Source organism: Micromys minutus, assembly GCF_963924665.1.
Source record: "Micromys minutus genome assembly, chromosome: 1".
NCBI lineage: Eukaryota > Metazoa > Chordata > Mammalia > Rodentia > Muridae > Micromys > Micromys minutus.
In genome coordinates, this window is record NC_137969.1 from 244,297,327 (window position 1) to 244,314,969 (window position 17,643).

The 17,643-nt window shown below is 39.5% G+C and overlaps 1 protein-coding gene across 1 annotated transcript in view; it reads left to right on the forward strand.

Annotated features, from left to right (window-relative positions):
* The window catches only part of CATSPERB (cation channel sperm associated auxiliary subunit beta), a gene marked incomplete at both ends in the record, with an annotated part of 137,568 nt that overhangs the window by 33,624 nt on the left and 86,301 nt on the right, over window positions 1-17,643 (forward strand). Inside the window, 2 exons of the mRNA XM_080913138.1 lie at window positions 816-974; window positions 4,481-4,625. Coding sequence (XP_080769264.1) covers window positions 816-974; window positions 4,481-4,625 — 304 coding nt within the window. The remainder of the gene's footprint in view (window positions 1-815; window positions 975-4,480; window positions 4,626-17,643) is intronic.

Sequence of the window (17,643 nt, forward strand, 5' to 3'; positions counted from 1 at the left end):
GGAAATATAAGCTGATTTTTTTTCCACATAAATCTAAAGTTCCTTGGAATGGTTAGTTTAGATGAACAAAGAAGGGGAACCCATTGCCACAGATGTGTATTTTTAGTTGCATATTAGAATTACTCTCAGAGCCATTAGAAAACTCAAGGGTTCTCTAAGTGGTTGTTCGGCACTAAGCCCTAAGTGAAACATATGCATCACCACTTCTAAAGCCTGTGTAACGTTAAAATAAGCTGCCTTTTCAGCTGAAAGTTTAAAGGCAGAGTCTCACTATGTAACGTTACATGAGCTCACAAGATATGCCTGCCTCTGACCCTGAGTGCTGGAATTAGAGGCATGTGCTACCGTGCCTGCCTATGTTAAAGTGAACATATTTTAGACTAAACCGATGTTTGCCTGAAAAAAATATTTAATAGATAAATAGGTTTCAGAAGAACAACAAGAGAGAGGAGAAGGTGGTATGGTAGGCCTGTGGATTATTCACTCCCAGACTCATAAAAATTCCCTGGAAAAATGATTTAGGGTAGATAATATTTGCTCTCTTTTTTCTGAGAATAACCTACAACTTGCTGATTTTAGTTTAGAACAGATTCCTTAGTCTCCTATGCTACATCCACCTCAGCATCTATAAAACTGATAGCTAGGGTAGTGGAATAGACTTGTCAGTGATACCTAATTTTCTTTAGAAAATTTTGCTGTGATAATGGGTATGATGCCCTTGTCTTAACTGAAACTGAAACAATGGGAAAGTCTAGAAATTATAATGTGGGCAGCAAATAACAGGACAAATCTTAATTCTTTCTTTATTTATCTAGGATACCAAAGAGGTCTTTGTCACTGTATCTATGCTCAAGGATGGGAAACCAAGCTCTCAACCAAAATTTCCTACCTTCAAATTTCCTTCCACATTCTCTAATCCAGTTGGAATGGTGTTCCATCCCCGAAGCCACTTTCTGTATGTTTATGGTAATGGGGTAAGCAGACATAAAGAGTAGGTAGTAGTCCAACCTTAGTAGTCTGAGTGATTGTATACACAAACTGGAGTACTCTGATGATCTTGGGGGTAGAAGTCGAAGGGGAGGTAATGAATGCTTATCAACTGCTTATTGTATGTTAAACTTAGTCGTCTGGAGTCAGTTGTTCACTGGCTGATAAAAATGAGAGATGGGACGCCAAGGTTCTGAATATTACTGCATATAATCCATTTCTTTAGAACATTGAAAGACTTAAATTTTGCCATTGATTCATGGAAAGTATGATTTTATCTGGCGGTTCTGTGATTTGGTGTTTCCTTCTCTTTACCGAAATTTGTCAAAGCACCCTCTTCTGGCTCTGTTGTTATCTGAGCTCTTTCTAGTAATGTTGGGCAATTCTTGGGTTTTTAGTCAGAGAATCCTATTATCAGTAACGTAAAAGTGTTCTCAAGCTTCGCCAAACACCTATGGTTATCATTTAAGATCCTTTTCAACCCCTGTTCCTTTATTTGACCTTGCATTTCCTCCCATGAGAGTTTTGTTCTCTTTTCTAAGAAGGACTGAGGCCTCCCCATTTTGGCCTTCCTTCTTTTTGAGCTTCATAAGGTCTGTGAATCATTTCTTGGGTATTGGGTATTCCAATATTTTTGGGGCTAGTATATATGCCTATCAGTAAGTGCATACCATATGTGTTCTTTTGTGACTGAGTTACCTTACTCAGGATGATAATCTCTAGTTCCATCATTTGCCTATGAATCTCATGAAGTCATTGTTTCTAACAGCTGAGTAGTACTCCACTGTGTAAATGTACCACATTTTCTGTATTCATTCATCTGTTGATGGACATCTGGATTTTGTCCAGTTTCTGGCTATTATAAATAAGGCTGCTATAAACATAGTGGAACATGGGTTCTTGTTATATGTTGGAGCATCTTTGGGATATATGCCCTGTAGTGGACTGGCTGGGTTTTCAGGTAGTACTATGTCAAATTTTCTGAGGAACCATCCGGGTTGCTTTCCAGAGTGGTTTTGCCAGCTTACAACCTCACCAACAGTGGAGGAGTGTTACTCTTTCCCTACATCCTTGCCAGTATCTGCTGTCACCTGAATTTTTGAACTTAGACATTCTAACTGGTGTGAAGTGTAATTTCAGGGTTGTTTTGGTTTGCATTTACCTGATGATTAGGGATGTTGAGCATTTGTGTAGTTTAGGTATGAGAGTAATTGTGGCCTCGAAGAACGAGTTGGGTAGTGTTCCTTCTGTTTCTATTTTGTGGAATAGTTTGGAGAGTATTGGTATTAGGTCTTCTTTGAAGGTCTGCTAGAGTTCTGCACTGAACCCATCTGGTCCTGGGCTTTTTCTGGTTGGGAGGCTTTTGATGATTGCTTCTATTTCTTTAGGTGTTATGGGACTGTTTAGATGGTTTATCTGATTCTCATTAACTTTGATATCTGGCATCTGTCTACAAATTCATTCATATCCTCCAGATTTTCCAGCTTTGTTGAGTATAGGCTTTAGTAATAGGACCTGACGATTTCCTGAATTTCCTCAGTTTCATTTCTGATTTTGTTAATTTGGATACTCTCTCTGTGCCCTCTAGTAAGTCTGGCTAAGGGCTTATCAATCTTGTTGATTTTCTAAAAAACAAAACAAAACAAAAACAAAAAACAAAAACAATAAAACAAACAATAAAACAAAACAAAACACAAAACCAAAACAAAAAAACCCCAGCTCTTGGTTTTGTTTTTTCTTTGTATAGTTTTTTTAGTCTCTATTTGGTTGATTTCTGCTCTGAGTTTGATTATTTCCTGCCGTCTACTCCTTTTGGGTGTATCTGCTTCTTTTTGTTCTAGAACTTTCAGCCATGCTGTCAAACTACTAATGTATGCTCTCTCCAGTTTCTTTTTGGAGGCACTCAGAGTTTCCTCTCAGTACTGCTTTCATTGCATCCCATAAGTTTGGGTATGTAGTGGTGTCGTTTTTGTTAGATTCTAAAAACTCCTTGTTTTTTTTTTTTTTTTTTTTTTTTTTTTTTTTTTTTTTTTTTTTTTATTTCTTCCTTGACCAAGCTATTATTGAGCAGAGCATTGTTCAGCTTCTATGTGTATGTGGGCTTTTTGTTGTTTTTGTTGTTATTAAAGACCATCCTTAGTCCATGGTGATCTGATAGGATGCATGGGAGTATTTCGATCTTCTTGTATCTGTTGAGGTTTGCTATGTGACTGATTATATAGTCAGTTTTTTAGAAGGTGCCATGAGGTGCTGAGGAGAAGGTGTATTCTTTTTTTACTGTGTCTCTCTTCAGTTTCTGCTTCCATAATCTGTCTATTGATGAGAATGCCTGCCCTAAACTTCAGTGACTAGTCCCACCTAGCCCCTGTCAAACATCCCTGGCCACCTGCCTAGCAGTGGCCACAGGCCCCATCTCCCCCTGAATCTTCACATGGTCGTTGTGTTCTTTTCCCTCCCAAGCATGACAGAAACTTCTCTCTTTCTTGGGTCTGCCTACCCTCCTGGGACCTGGAAGTCCTGCCTGGACCTTCTGCTCAGCGATTAGCCCACAGCCTTTTTTACAGACAAAGAACTAATTGGGGAACTGGACCTTAGTATCAGAGCTTCCCCCTAGATGCCTCAGCCTCCCAAGTGCTAGTATTATAGAACTGTGCCCCTAGTTTCAGTTTGGAGATACAAAACACAATAGGGACCCCACAATGTTTAAGAAATGCAATGGAGGGGAGAATTAAAAATAACAATAAGACTTCATAAAAAGTACTTTCAAAAGGAAAACCTAATAGCAAGACAAATGAAACAAAAAAGCACATCATTTAAATGAAGATAGAAACAAATAAACATGTAAAGAGATGCTATAATCCCTAAGTTCCAGGAACATACAAATCAGAAATGCAATATGTGGGTCTGGAAAGGTGGCTGTCCAGGTAAAATCACTTGATCTGAAAACATGAGAATCTGAGTTCAGATCCCCAAAACCAATGTAAAAGTCTGAGCATGACCGCAAATTTATAAACCCCAACATTAGGAAGCAGAGACAGGCAGATCTCAACAGCTCATTGTCCAGCCAATATGGCTAAAAAAATAAAGTTCTTTTTCAATAAAAGACTCTATCTCAATAAGGTAGGGAACACAAATAGGAATTCTCCCAACATCCTGTAGTCTCTCTACACATGCACCCATACATGTGCATGCAAGACACACATGCACGCACACTTGCGCACACACACAAGTTGAGAGAGAAGGATAATGTTATAAGATAGCACTCAACCACTTGTTTGAACTAATTTCCTTTGACAATACGAACTCTGGAAAGGTAAAAAAAAGTCATAAGGGTGAGTGGGAAAGTAATTGATATGTACCTGGGTTCATGGTGGACATAAAATATAAGGAAAATAGTATTGTATATATTTTCTTTTGCATGAAGATCAGACCAATAGTTAATTTTGAGAATTAGAGGCAGTTTTAGTGAGATGTTATCTCTTTATTCCTTTAGATATGGCTCTCAATGGATGGTGGCAATACTTTTGAATTGATGTGTAACTTATTACAACACTATATAAGGAAGACTGCCCATAGCTTTTATACCGCAGACATTGTTTTTATTCAAGACGATGGGAAGATTTTCAGTTCAAAGGCAGGTGAGGAATTTTTTGTTTGGTGTTTGTTCATTTTACATGTGGGTCAGAAAGTTAAGCTGTTTGAAAACATGTTGTATTAATTGACTGACAATAAGGCATCAAACAGTGAGTAATGGATTTGTTGGATCTACAGAGACAAATTATATGAACACAATAAAGAAGAGGGACCCCACATTAGCATGTTTTGTACCCAGTACTGTTTCCCTCTCCCAAAACAAATAATAAGAGATGCTACAGTGGAGATACAATTGTGTCCCACATGTTATAGACAGCATATCATCTAGTACTCACAACCACAATGACAAAAGTGATTTTGCTGTAGATACAGTTTAGGTCATGGAAATGTAAGAGGTGGTACCATATTAAAGATAGTTTGGCCTCCATCTTCTTACATTTTTTTTTATCATAAGGCTATTGGTTTGTTGCACAATAAAAGAAAAGCTAGTAGTGATGGACCCAAACCTACTATTGTCTGCTCCATTCCAATATATTTGAACGCTGCCAGCCAGACTCAGTACCTGAATCATGAAGGGCGGGGTCCTGGTATTTCTACATCCCTGTAATCTGCATTTCATTTTGTCATTCTTTCATTGAGTTTTTAAAACCTTGTAGTGAATTAGCATTTCCATTTTGTTAATAATTATTAATTAAAATATGATTACACGATTTCCCCTTCCCATTATTCTCTCCAACTCCTCCCATATATATTTCCTTCCTCTTTCTCTTAAACTCATGGATTTTTTTCATTAATTGTTGTACTGTGAAATATGTATATATAGGCACACTATCTGTTAAGTCAATATGTGTGTATACAATATAACATATAATATAATATAATAAATATTACCAGTATGTATATTATTTCGATGCTGAACGTTTGATATCAGCAAACCTATTATGCTTCTCTTTCCTGGTTAAGACTATTTCTCCTACGCTCAACAATTATTACTTGCCTGTAGTTCTTTATCTAGGGCTGGGGCCTGTGAGTTCCCCCCTCACATTGTCATGCCTGTCAATTATTTGTTCAGGTCTTGTTTTGGGAGTCATATAGGTATATCTCTCCTGATATTTCTGGTGGATACACACTGGATGTATTTTGACTTCCTGTTCTGGCTCTTACAGTCTTTCTTCCCATTCTTCCACAATGTGAAGTGAGCCTTAGGTGTAAGAGTCGTATTGTCAATGTACCACGTGCAGCTGGGCTCCACATGATCATTGGTTCTCTGCCTTTTGATCGGTTGTGCTTTCTGTAACGGCTGTCTACGAAAAGAGAAATTTCTTTGATGAGGTGTGGAAACTTCATTTAACTATGGATATAAGGATAAATATTTAGAATGCAGTTAGGAACTATGTTGGTTTGGTGAGGGGATAGTTATAAATTCTCACCCAAGCTCCACAAACTCAGAAACCCATAGTACTTAGCTAGGTTTTCTATTTCAAGTCATGTTTTCCCTCTTGTTGAGACCAGTAAGAGAGTTGTTGATTAACACCAACATATGCAAAGCCACTATTGCACATGTAGGGTTATCATATATGCTGGTAATTGTTGTAATTCATAGGTTTGATAGCTGTGTAGAAGTAATGGTTACTCTCTGCCCTTAGAAGTTTGCATGGCACCTTCTGGTACTGTAAAAGCTAGTCATCAAGGAAGGAGGACTTCAAGTCAGATCCTCTCTTCAAAGTGCATGGTGACTTCAGCAATAGAACTTACTATCAACCTCTGGGAGGCAACCAAGGGTATGAAAGTAACTTTTATTTGCCAGATGTAATTGTCATCTAGTTGAGCATACTGCTGAGTAAGTTCACTCTTTTTTAGCTCTTTCTGAACATTTGTTAGCTGGTGCAACTCGGTTGTTCTGGCCCAAACCCTTATCCAAGCTGACTCATTCAAACTGGCCTCTCTCAGCTTCTGACTGTATTGTTCTACTTGTCTTCAAACTAACTCTAGCAGTCTGTTCTAATCTTTCTGCTTCTTATTCTCTAGCTAGTTCTGTCTTCACCTGCAACCCTTCTCTGTAAAACTGTTCTGGTACAACTCTTCTCCCCCCCACCATGCCCTCTCTTCTCCCCATCTCTTCTTTCTCTGCACTGCCTCCTTTAAAAAATTAATTATTTTATTTATTTACACCCCAAATGTTGCCCCTGTACCAGTCCCCACTCCCAGAATTCTTTACCATGTTCCCCTTTCCCTTTGCTACTGAGAGGGTATTTCCTCTGGGGCATCCCCCCTTGCCTGGGGCATCAAGTCTCTATAGGATTAGGCACAGTCTCTCCCACTGAGGCCAGACAAGGCAGTCTCTGCTGCACATGTACTTGGGTCCTCAGACCAGACCAGTTATGCTAACTGGTTGGTAGGTTAGTCCCTAGGAGCTCCTAGGGGTTTAGGTTAGTTGATACTGTTGGTCTTCCTATGGAGTTGCCTTCCCCTTCAGTTCTTTCCTGAACTCTACCACAGGGGACCCAGACCTCAGACCAAAGGTTGGCTACATATGTCTGCATGTATCTCAGTCAGCTGCTTGTAGATCTTCTCTTGAGAAGCCATGCTAAGCTCCTGTCTGTAAGCACAACATAGTATCAGTACTAGTGTCAGAGTTTGGTGCCCACAATGGGACAGATCCTATGTTGGGCCTGTCATTGTTCACCCATGCCTTCTGTCTTGGCTCCATTTTTCTCTCTACATTTTTTTTTTTAGACAGGCATAATTCTGGGTCTTAAATGTTGAAGATGAGTTGGTATACCCACTCATCCATTAGGAGCCTTGTCTATCTTTTGGAGGCCTTTTCTTCAGTTTCATATCCTCATTGTTGTGCCTTACAGCTAAGGTTGCCCACACTGAGTCCTGGGAGCCTCTTACATCTCAGGTCTCTGGGACTGTCTAGAGGTTCCCCCCACCCCCTATACCCTAAAGTAGCATATTTCTATTCATTCTCCTGGCCCTCTAGGTTTCTTTTCTATCTCCCTTCATACCTGATCTTGTCCCTCTTTCCCTTTCCCCATGTTCCCACCCAGAACCCTCCCTTCCTCTGCCTTCTTGTCATGTCACTGATTTTTGTGGGATTGCTTCTAGTTTCTCTTCATTTAATTTGATGTTGCCTGTTGGTTAGCTATATATGTTTTTTTTTTCCAATCATATTTAGATAGTGCAATAAATTCCTGATCTCTCCAAGACTTTTAACATGAAGGGGTGTTAGATTTTGTCTAAGACTTTTTCAGCACCCAATGAGATGATTATGTAGCCTCTTTTTTTCAGTTTGTTTATATAGTGTACCACATTGATGGTTTTCATATTATGAACCATCCCTGCATTCCTGAAGTGAAGTCTACTTGATAATGATGAATGATGGTTTTGATGTGCTCTTGAATTCAGTTTGTGAGAATTTTATTGAGTATTTTTGCACTGATATTTATAAGTGAAATTGGATCGAAGTTCTCTTTCTTTGTTAGGTCTTTGTGTGGTTTAGGTATCAGAGTATCAGAGTAACTGTGGCTTCATAAAATGACTTAGGTATTGTTCCTTTTGTTTCTATTTTGTGGAATAGTTTGAGGAGTATTAGTATTAGCTCCTCCTTTGAAGGTCTGTAGAGTTCTGCACTAAAACCACCTGGCCCTAAGCTTTTTTGTCCCCTTTGGTTGGGAGATTTTTAACGACTACTTCTATTTCCTTAGAGGTTATGGGACTGTTTAGATATTTTACCTGATCTTAATGTAATTTTGGTATGTGGTATCTGCTAAGAAAATTATCCATTTCATTCAGATTTTTCAGCTTTGTTGAATATAAGCATTTGTAGTAAGATATATATATATATAATCAATTTCTGTTGTTATTCTTCTCTTGTCATTTCTGATTTTGTTATTTCTGGTACTGTCTCTGTGCCCATTTGTTTGTCTATGGTTTTAATCTATCTTGTTAATTTTCTCAAAGAACTGGCCCTTCAGATTTTTTAAAAAAACTCTATCATTTTCTTTGTTTTTAATTGGTTGTTTTCAGCCCCAACTTTGACTATTTCCTGCTGTCTATTCCTCTTGAGTGTGTTTTTTCCTTCTTGCTCTAGAGATTTCAGGTGTACTGTTAAGTTGCAAGTATAGCATCTCTCCAGTGTCTTCAGGAAGGCATTTGAAGTATGCTGTGCCTTTATTTTCATTGAATTCTAAAGCCTTTAATTGCTTTCTTTATTTCTTCCATGAGCCAGTAATCATTGACTAGAGAGCTGTTTAGCTTCCATGAGTATGTGAGCACTCTATTGTTTTTTTCACTGATGTCCAACCTTGGTCCATTGTGACCTGATAGAATTCATGAGATTATGTCAGTCTTCTGTGCCTGTTTTGAGTCCAGTTGTCTGGTCAGTTTTCGAGAAGGTTCTTGAGGTGCAGAAAATAAGGTATATTTTTTTGTTTGGGGTAAGATGTTCTATAGATATCTGTTAAATCCATTTACTTCATTACTTCTGTTAGTTTCAGTGTCTCTGTTTAGTTTCCGTTTCAATGACTAGTCTATTGGTAAGACTGGGATACTGAACTCCCCCACTATTATTGTGTGAGGTTTTATGTGTGTTTTGAGCTTTAATAAACTTTCTTTTATGAATATGCATGTCCTTGCATTTGGGGCATAAATGTTCAGAATTGAGACTTCTTAATTGATTTTTTTCTTTGATGAGTATGAGGTGTCTTTCCCCATCTTTTTTGATTACTTTTTATTGAAAACCTATTTTACTAGGTATTAAAATGGTGACTCCAGTTTGTTTCTTGGGATTGTTTGCTTGGAAAACTTGGCCCTAATCTTTTACTCTGAGGTAGTGGCTGTCTTTATTGGGGAGGTATGTTTCTTGTACTATGCAAAATGATAAATTCTGTTTGCATACCCAATCTTTTAGCCTGTATCTTTTTATTGGAAAAGTGACTGTGCTGAACTTGAGAGGTAGTAAAGGCTAATGATTGTTAGTTCCTGTTATTTTTGTTGTTGAATATTGTATTATGTGTGTGTGATTCTTTTCTTTTAGGTTTGTTGTGAGATGATTAATTTCTTGTGTTTTCTTGGGTGTAGTACCCTCTTTGTGTTCGGGTTTTCCTTTTAAGTATCCTATGTAGGGATAGATTAGTAAAAAAATATTGTATAAATTTGGTTTTGTCTTTGGTTTCTTCATCTATGATGACTGAAAGATTTGTTGGGTATAGTAGCCTAGACGTTGGGCATCTGTGTTCTCTTAGGGTCTGCATGATATCTGTCTTAGATCTCTGGCTTTTTGCATCTCTCTTGATAAATCTGGTGTAATTCTGTTAGATCCGCCTTCATATATGACTTATCCCCTTTTCTTTACAGCCTTTAATATTCTTTCTTTGTTCTATACATTTAGTCTTATGATTATTATATGGTGGGAAAATTCTCTTTTCTGGTTCAATCTGTTTGGTGTTCTGTAAGTTTATGTTTATGGCCATCTCTTTCTTTAGATTAGAGAAGTTTTCTTCTAGGTGGAGAGCTGTGAGGTGCCGTGCCCTGAAGATGGCGCTGATTTCCGCCTTAGGCCTCCTTGATGGCCAGTGCTCTCAGTCGTAAACAACTCCTTATTTGGCTGTGCCTGTTCAGCTTGCCTGCTTCCACATTGAAACAGCCTATCTGCAGGGCTCACATGGCTTACAGGGGTTGGCGGGCACAAGGGGATTTAAGCCTGTGCTGGAGGCAGAGGCAGAGGCAGAGGCAGAGAGGCAGAGAGGCAGAGAGGCAGAGAGAGGCAGAGAGAGGCAGAGAGAGGCAGAGAGAGGCAGAGAGAGGCAGAGAGAGGCAAAGAGAGGCAGAGGCAGAGGCAGAGAGGCAGAGGGGCAGAGAGGCAGAGGCAGAGAGGCAGAGAGGCAGAGAGGCAGAGAGGCAGAGAGAGAGGCAGAGAGGCAGAGAGGCAGAGAGGCAGAGAGAGAGGCAGAGAGGCAGAGAGGCAGAGAGGCAGAGAGGCAGAGAGAGAGGCAGAGAGGCAGAGAGACAGAGAGGCAGAGAGGCAGAGAAGCAGAGGCAGAGGCAGAGGCAGAGGCAGAGGCAGAGAGGCAGAGGGGCAGAGAGGCAGAGGCAGAGAGGCAGAGAGGCAGAGAGGCAGAGAGGCAGAGAGAGAGGCAGAGAGGCAGAGAGGCAGAGAGGCAGAGAGAGAGGCAGAGAGGCAGAGAGACAGAGAGGCAGAGAGGCAGAGAAGCAGAGGCAGAGGCAGAGGCAGAGGCAGAGGCAGAAGCTTGTTCAAGGATCCTGAATAAACTGCTTGAAGAAGATCTTCCCCGGGTCGTGTCTTCCTTGCTGGTCGAAGTTGGGCGCAACACTTCTATACTTTTTTGAAGAAATTTTCTAGCCCTAATCTGCCAGGGGTGCCCGTGGAGGTGCAGACCAACAGGGAGATCTCTACTGCCTTCTCAAGTAGCCTCCTTCCAGTGCTGTTCTTATGAGAGTTTGGCACATCCTATCTCTGACTCATTCTGTGAAATCTTTCTCTCGTTCTTCATTTGTTTGCCTCGAATTAGAAGTCTTTGTTAGTTTTTAAAAGTGTATGCTCAAAATGTGTCTATATTTCAGCCAGAGAAATTAAAGGTGTCTGCACCTTTATTTTTATGGCGTGTCTGCATTTCAGCTAGATTACAAATTCTTAGAAGGTCTTTGGATGTGATCCCTTGCCGGATCAATCATGTGACTGGATCAAAATTCTATTACATACGGCAGGAATACTAGGCTATAATGTTTGTGAAATTGTTGGACTTACACAAACAAATTGAAAGTGAGTTTTTCATGCCTAGTATTTAGGTTTTTATTAGAGAGTCTACGGCTCTTGGAGCATTATCAGCCAAGGTGATAATTTCATTAAAAAAAGTATATACACACACACTTTTTGTAAAAGAAAACAATATAATTTTTATGACTTTCAAGCATCAGTACTGTTATTATACTTTTCTTCTCTCTTTCCATATTGTCTTTTATCACTTATCCTAAATAATGTGCTACTTTTTTCTCCCTTCAAATCACTTCTACTTTGGTATTTCTTAGTTTATTGCTTTTCTCTATTTATATTCTCTTTTTATTTTCCTGGCTCCTGAAGTTAATTACTTTAGGTAGTCTACTGATATCTGAAGCTTGGAGTTAGGAATCACAAAAGAGAAATAATATGCAGCTGTCTTTATGAGTCTGAATTACCTCTCACACAATAAGATCTTTTTAGACTTCCAATCAGTTACTTGAAAAATTTACTTCATTTTCTTTATATCTAAGTGATATTCCACAGTATATAGTTACTGCACTTTTTATTATCAATTTGTCAGTTGAGTGATATTTGGGTTGTCTCATGTCCTGGCTATTATGGATAAAATAGCAATGAATATGGACAAAGAAGTATCTATGGAATAGAATATAAAGTCTGCCATTGGCCACTATGGCTGCTGTAAGATGAAATCTCAAATTGTTTTAATTTGCATTTAATTGATGACTGATTGTGTTGAACAATTTTTAAATGGCTTCTCAGTCATTTGTGATTCATCTTTTAGAGTCACAAATTAGTTTTAATTTGCATTCTGTTGTTTAGCGATGGCAAACATTTCTTTATATTTCTCAGACATTTCTGTTCCATCTTTTGAGAACTCTGTTTAATTCTGTATACCCTTTTAAACTGGGTTGTTGTGTTGTTCTTGTTTACATGTGTGTTTCTATATGAAATTGAAGACTCTTTTTCATTGATTATGAAAAATTTATGTTGGAATTTTAATGGGGATTCCATTGAATATACAGGTTGCATTTAATAGAATAACAATTTTCACAGTATTAATCCAAGAGCATGAAAGATCTTTTCATCTGCTGAGGTATTTTTCAATTCCTTTCTTCAGTGTTAAACATTTTTATTTTCTAAGTTTTTAACTCGCTTGGATAAGTGTCCCCAGGTATTGTGGAAGGTATTGTTCTTCCAATTTCTTTTCCACCGTGCTTGTCATTTGTATATAGGAAGGCTAGAGATCTTGTATTCTGATTTTATATCCTGCTGCTTTTCTAAAGGTGTTTACGAACTGTGGAAACTTCTCATTGTAACATTTAAGTCACACACACACACACACACACACACACACACACACACACACACAGAATGTTCATATCATCTTAAAATTAGAATACTTTGACTTCTCCATTTTCTGTTTTTATCTCCTAGAAACATTGTGTTTATTATTACTCATTTTACAGACCAATAGTACTTCCTCTCCCTCCTCTCCCCCAGTCCCTTCCCCACAACCTCCCCTCTTCTCCCTTCTACTCATCCATTCCTGCTCTGTTCAGCAAAGGGCAGGCTCTCAATGAATGTTACCAGTCATGACATAGCAAGTTACAGTAGGACTAGATAGTTCCTCTCTTACTGGAACAAGGTAAGGCAACGCAAAAATAGGAAAGGGTCTCAATGACAGGGAACGGAGCCAGAGCCAGCTCCTGCAACCCACGGTTAGGAGTCCCAGGAGAAGAAAAGCTACACACTGCAACACATATGCAGAAAGCCAATGCCAGGCTCATGCAGACTCCCTTGTTGGCAGTTCAGTATCTCTGAGTCTCTATGGTCCTTGGGTATTTGTTTCTCTGAGTTTTCATGTGGTGTCTTTGACCCCTCTGCTTCTTCTAATCCTTCCTCCCCTTCTTTTGCATGATTCCCCAAGCCCCACTTAGGGTGAGGCTCTGGGTGTCTGCATTTGTTTCAATCAATTGCTGGGCAAATCCTCTCTTAGGACAATTGGGTCAGATGCTAATTGACGAGTATAACAGAAAACAATTAGAAATCATTTAACTTATTTCTTCTCCATTCATGTTTGATTCTACTGTGGGGCAATCTAGCCTCTGCTTCCTGGCCCTCGAGGCAGTGTGAGGCATGGACTCCCTCTCATGGCACGGGACCTCATGCTATACCTGTCATTGGCTGGCCACTCCTGTAATCTATGTCACCTTTATACCACCAGCACATCTTGTAGGCAGAACAAACTGAAGGTGGAAGGTTTTTGTGCCCGTGTTGGTTTCCTAACTCCTCTAATGGAAGTCTTGCCTGGTTCTAGAGGATGACCAGTTCAGACTCCACATCCCCCTTTGCTAGGAGTTTTTTCTGTGTTCCTCTCATAAGTTCCTAGACATTTCTATAGTCCTGGCTTTCTAGCTCATCTGAGAAATGCCCACCTGCTCCAAGTTGTCTCTCCTAGTATACTTTTCCTTCATCCTTCTCTGACCTGGTACTTCCTGTTTCCATATCCATCCCTTCCCTTATCCAGTCTCCTCTCCCATCTACCTGCGATGTCTATTCTGTTTCTCCTCAAAAGATTCACATACCCTGTCCCACTTGAGCCCTCCTTGTTACATAGTATCTTTGGGTCTGTGGATTGTAACATGGTTACCCTTTATTTTAGAGCTAATATCCACTTGTGAGTACATACCATGTTTGCCTTTCTGGGTCTGGGTTACCTCACTCAGGATGTACTTTCCCAGTACAACCATTTGCCTGCAAATTTCATGCTGTCATTTTTTTTAATAGATGAGCAATGTTCTCTTATATAAATGTAACACATTTTCTTTTTCCATTCTTCAGTTTGGGGACATTTAGATTGTTTCTAGTTTCCGGCTATTACAAATAAAGCTGCTATGAACATAGTTGAGCAAGTCTCTTAGTGGTATGTTTGGATATATTTTGAGAATATGCTCAGGAGTGGCATAGCTGGGTCTTGAGGTAAATTAATTCCAAGTTTTCTGATAACATACCATATTGTTTTCCAAAGTGGTTGTGCAAGTTAGCATTCATACAAGCAATGGGGGAGTGTTTCAGCAGTGTGTGTGTGTATGGGGAGATGGGGGGTGTTCCCCTTGCTTCATACCCTTGTAAGCATGAGCTGTCTTTTGAGTTTTGAACGTAGTCACCTTAGTTCTGATAGAATTCTGATAGAATTTCAGAGTTGTTTATATTTATATTTCCCTGATAACAAAGAACATTTAAGTGCCTCTTAGACATTAGAGATTCCTCTGTTGAAAATTATGTTTAGCTCTGTACCCCAATTTTAATTGGGATGTTTGGTTTGTTGCTGTCTATTTTTTTGAGGTTTTTGTTTGTTTGTTTTTTGTTTTTATTTTTTATTTTTGTTTTTTGTTTTGTTTTGTTTTTGGATATCAGCCCTCTGTCAAATATAGGTTTGGTGGAGATCTTTTTATCTGATTTTGTAGTCTGCCATTTTATCCCTTTTATGGTGTTTATTCTAACTCTCCCTAGTGCTGGGCCTGGAAGCCTCCAGTGTTTGTACATCTTCTAATCTTCCAAATGTACTCTTTCAATCTGGCTTCTCTCCGCTTCTGACTAAATTGCTCTGCTTGGCCTCATATTCACTTTGGCAATATGTTCAAATCTGGATCCTTTTCATACTTGGGCTTATTTTCTCTTCATTTTTCTAGCATTTCTTTCTGTACTATTAAGAAAAGCGAGGGAATGGGGGACTGAAAAGTGTTATATGTATTTACCCATGCCCCTAAGGATAATTCCACATATTCTAAACCTGACCTTTAAAGGTCAGATTTGTGTTTTATTTGCAATCTTTGTAAGATCAGGAGTCTAGACCGGGAGTGGGGATTAAAGAGTGAGAAGATAGTAGCAGGCATGATCTAAAAGGGAAGGTGTGGGTTTTGAAATGCTAAAGTTGGAAACATGAGAGGTCTAGTTTGGTCGAAGCCCCAAAGACAGGTGACAGTTGACCAGCAGGTACTTCCTGAACTCCTGATTGCAAATCCACTTTGCCTGGACGCACCACAATGGGGCAGATATACAAGGCTCTAGGCAAGCCCCAAACCCCACCTCCGCAGGAGAGAGTGACATAGACTCTAGCCAAATAAGCCACTCCCTATGTCCCTCCCCTGCACACACACACACACACACACACACACACACACACACACACACACACACACACACGTAGCATTAGAAAAACAAGGATAGCCAATCTTGGAGGCAAACGTATGGGAATCTGGTGGTTGGATCCCGGGCTATTTAAAAAGAACAGAACAAAGGAGACAGGCACGCAAAAATAAAGACACACATTGACACCTTCTCCTCGGCCTTTGTGGTTCTGACTTCTTCCTCCTCTGTGAACGCTTTATCCCAGAGCCTTGTCCCAGGCTCTGCACCATTTTAACAGTCAGGCAGGAGTTTATGGCCCTGGCCAGCAGGGCTGTAATCTGAGCACCAGGCTGAGTCTTGGCCTGCCAGAGTTCACAGGCCTGGTGGCACCCTGCTGGGATTTGTTCCCAGGCCACCCAGCCTGAACTCCTTTGGGCCAGGCAGAGCACACCAAAAGAAATCTTCCCTGGGATTTGCATTGTGAGGAGCTACCTTCCCCCTGAGGAGCAGAGTGGAATGTCCCTCTCTCCAGACCTATAAGTACAACAGGAAGGTGGAGGAATACTGGAGGTTAAAGTTGTAAGTGGGAATGGGAGTTTGAAAGACTAGGAAGCAGTACTTTGTAAGTTAATTTTAAACATTTTTTTTAAATTGAAGAACTTTATTTTAAAAAAACAAAGATAAATGTACAAATTTTAAGCATTTTTGCATAAAAGTATATGAATACATTTTTGTCATTGCTTGGCTTTTTTTTTTTTAAGGTTTGTTAGTGTGTATTAAGATCTTACTAGTTACAATGAGCATAAAGTACATGTAAAACAGGATGTAACCTGGAATTAGTCAAGGTTTTCTTGGTGTGTAAGGAGTAAACACAATGTTTTTTTCTTTTCTTTCTTTTTTCTTTTTTCTTTTTTCTTGAACTTCACACAGTCTGTGAGTTGTTTCTGGGGTGTTCAGAGCTTTCTGGGGTTAGTATCCAATTATCAGTGACTGCATATTATGTCTGTTCTTTTGTGACTGGGTTATCTCACTCAGGATGATATTCTCTAGATGCATCCATTTTCTTAAGAATTTCGTTAGGCCACTGTTTCTGATAGCTGAGTAGTAGTCCATTGTGTAAATGTACCACAATTTTTGTATCCATTCATCTACTGAAGGACATCTGGGTTCTTTCCAACTTCTGGCTATTATAAATAGGGCTGCTATGAACATTGTGGTGCATGTGTCTTTGTTGTATGTTAGAGCTTCTCTGGGGTAAATGCCCAGAAGTGGAATAACTGGGTCTTCAGGTAGTACTATGTCCAATTTTCTGAGGAATCGCCAGACTGATTTCCAGAGTGGTTGTACCAGTTTACAACCCCACCAACAGTGGAGAAGTGTTCCTCTTTCTCCACATTCTTGCCAGCATCTGCTGTCATCTGAATTTTTGATCTTGGCTAATCTGACTGGTGTGAGGTGGAATCTCAGAGTTGTTTTGATTTGCATTTCCCTGATGGCTAATGATGTTGAGCACTTCCTTAGATGCTTCTCAGCCATTCGATATTCCTCAATTGAGAACTTTTTGTTTAGCTCTGTACCCCATTTTTTAAACAGGGTTGTTTGATTCTCAGGTGGCTAGCTTCTTGAGTTCTTTGTATATCTTGGATATTAGGCCTCTATCTGATGTGGGGTTGGTAATGATCTTTTCCCACTTGTTGGCTGCCAGTTTGTTTTCTTGACAGTGTCCTTAGCCTTACAGAAACTCATTATTGCAATCTCATTAAGTCCCATTTGTCAATCTTTGTCATACAGGTCCTTCATTTGCTTAGTTAGAGTCACACCATGGTATTTCATATTGTTTGTGACTATTGTGAAGAATATCTTTTCCCTAATTTCTTTCTCCACATGTTTGTCTTTTGAGTAGAGGATTTGTTTGAGTTACTTTTATATCCAGCCACTTTGCTGAACTTGTTTACCAGCTGTAGGAGTTCTCTGGTGGAATTTGTGTGGTCACAAAAGTACAGTATCATGTCATCATTACTTCTTCCTTTCCAATTTGTATCCCTTTGATTTCCTTTTGCTGTCTAATTGCTCCGGCCAGGACTTCCAGTACTATGTTGAACAGGTAGGGAGAGAGTGGGCAGCCTTGTTGAGTCCCTGATTTTAGTGAGATTGCTTCAACTTTC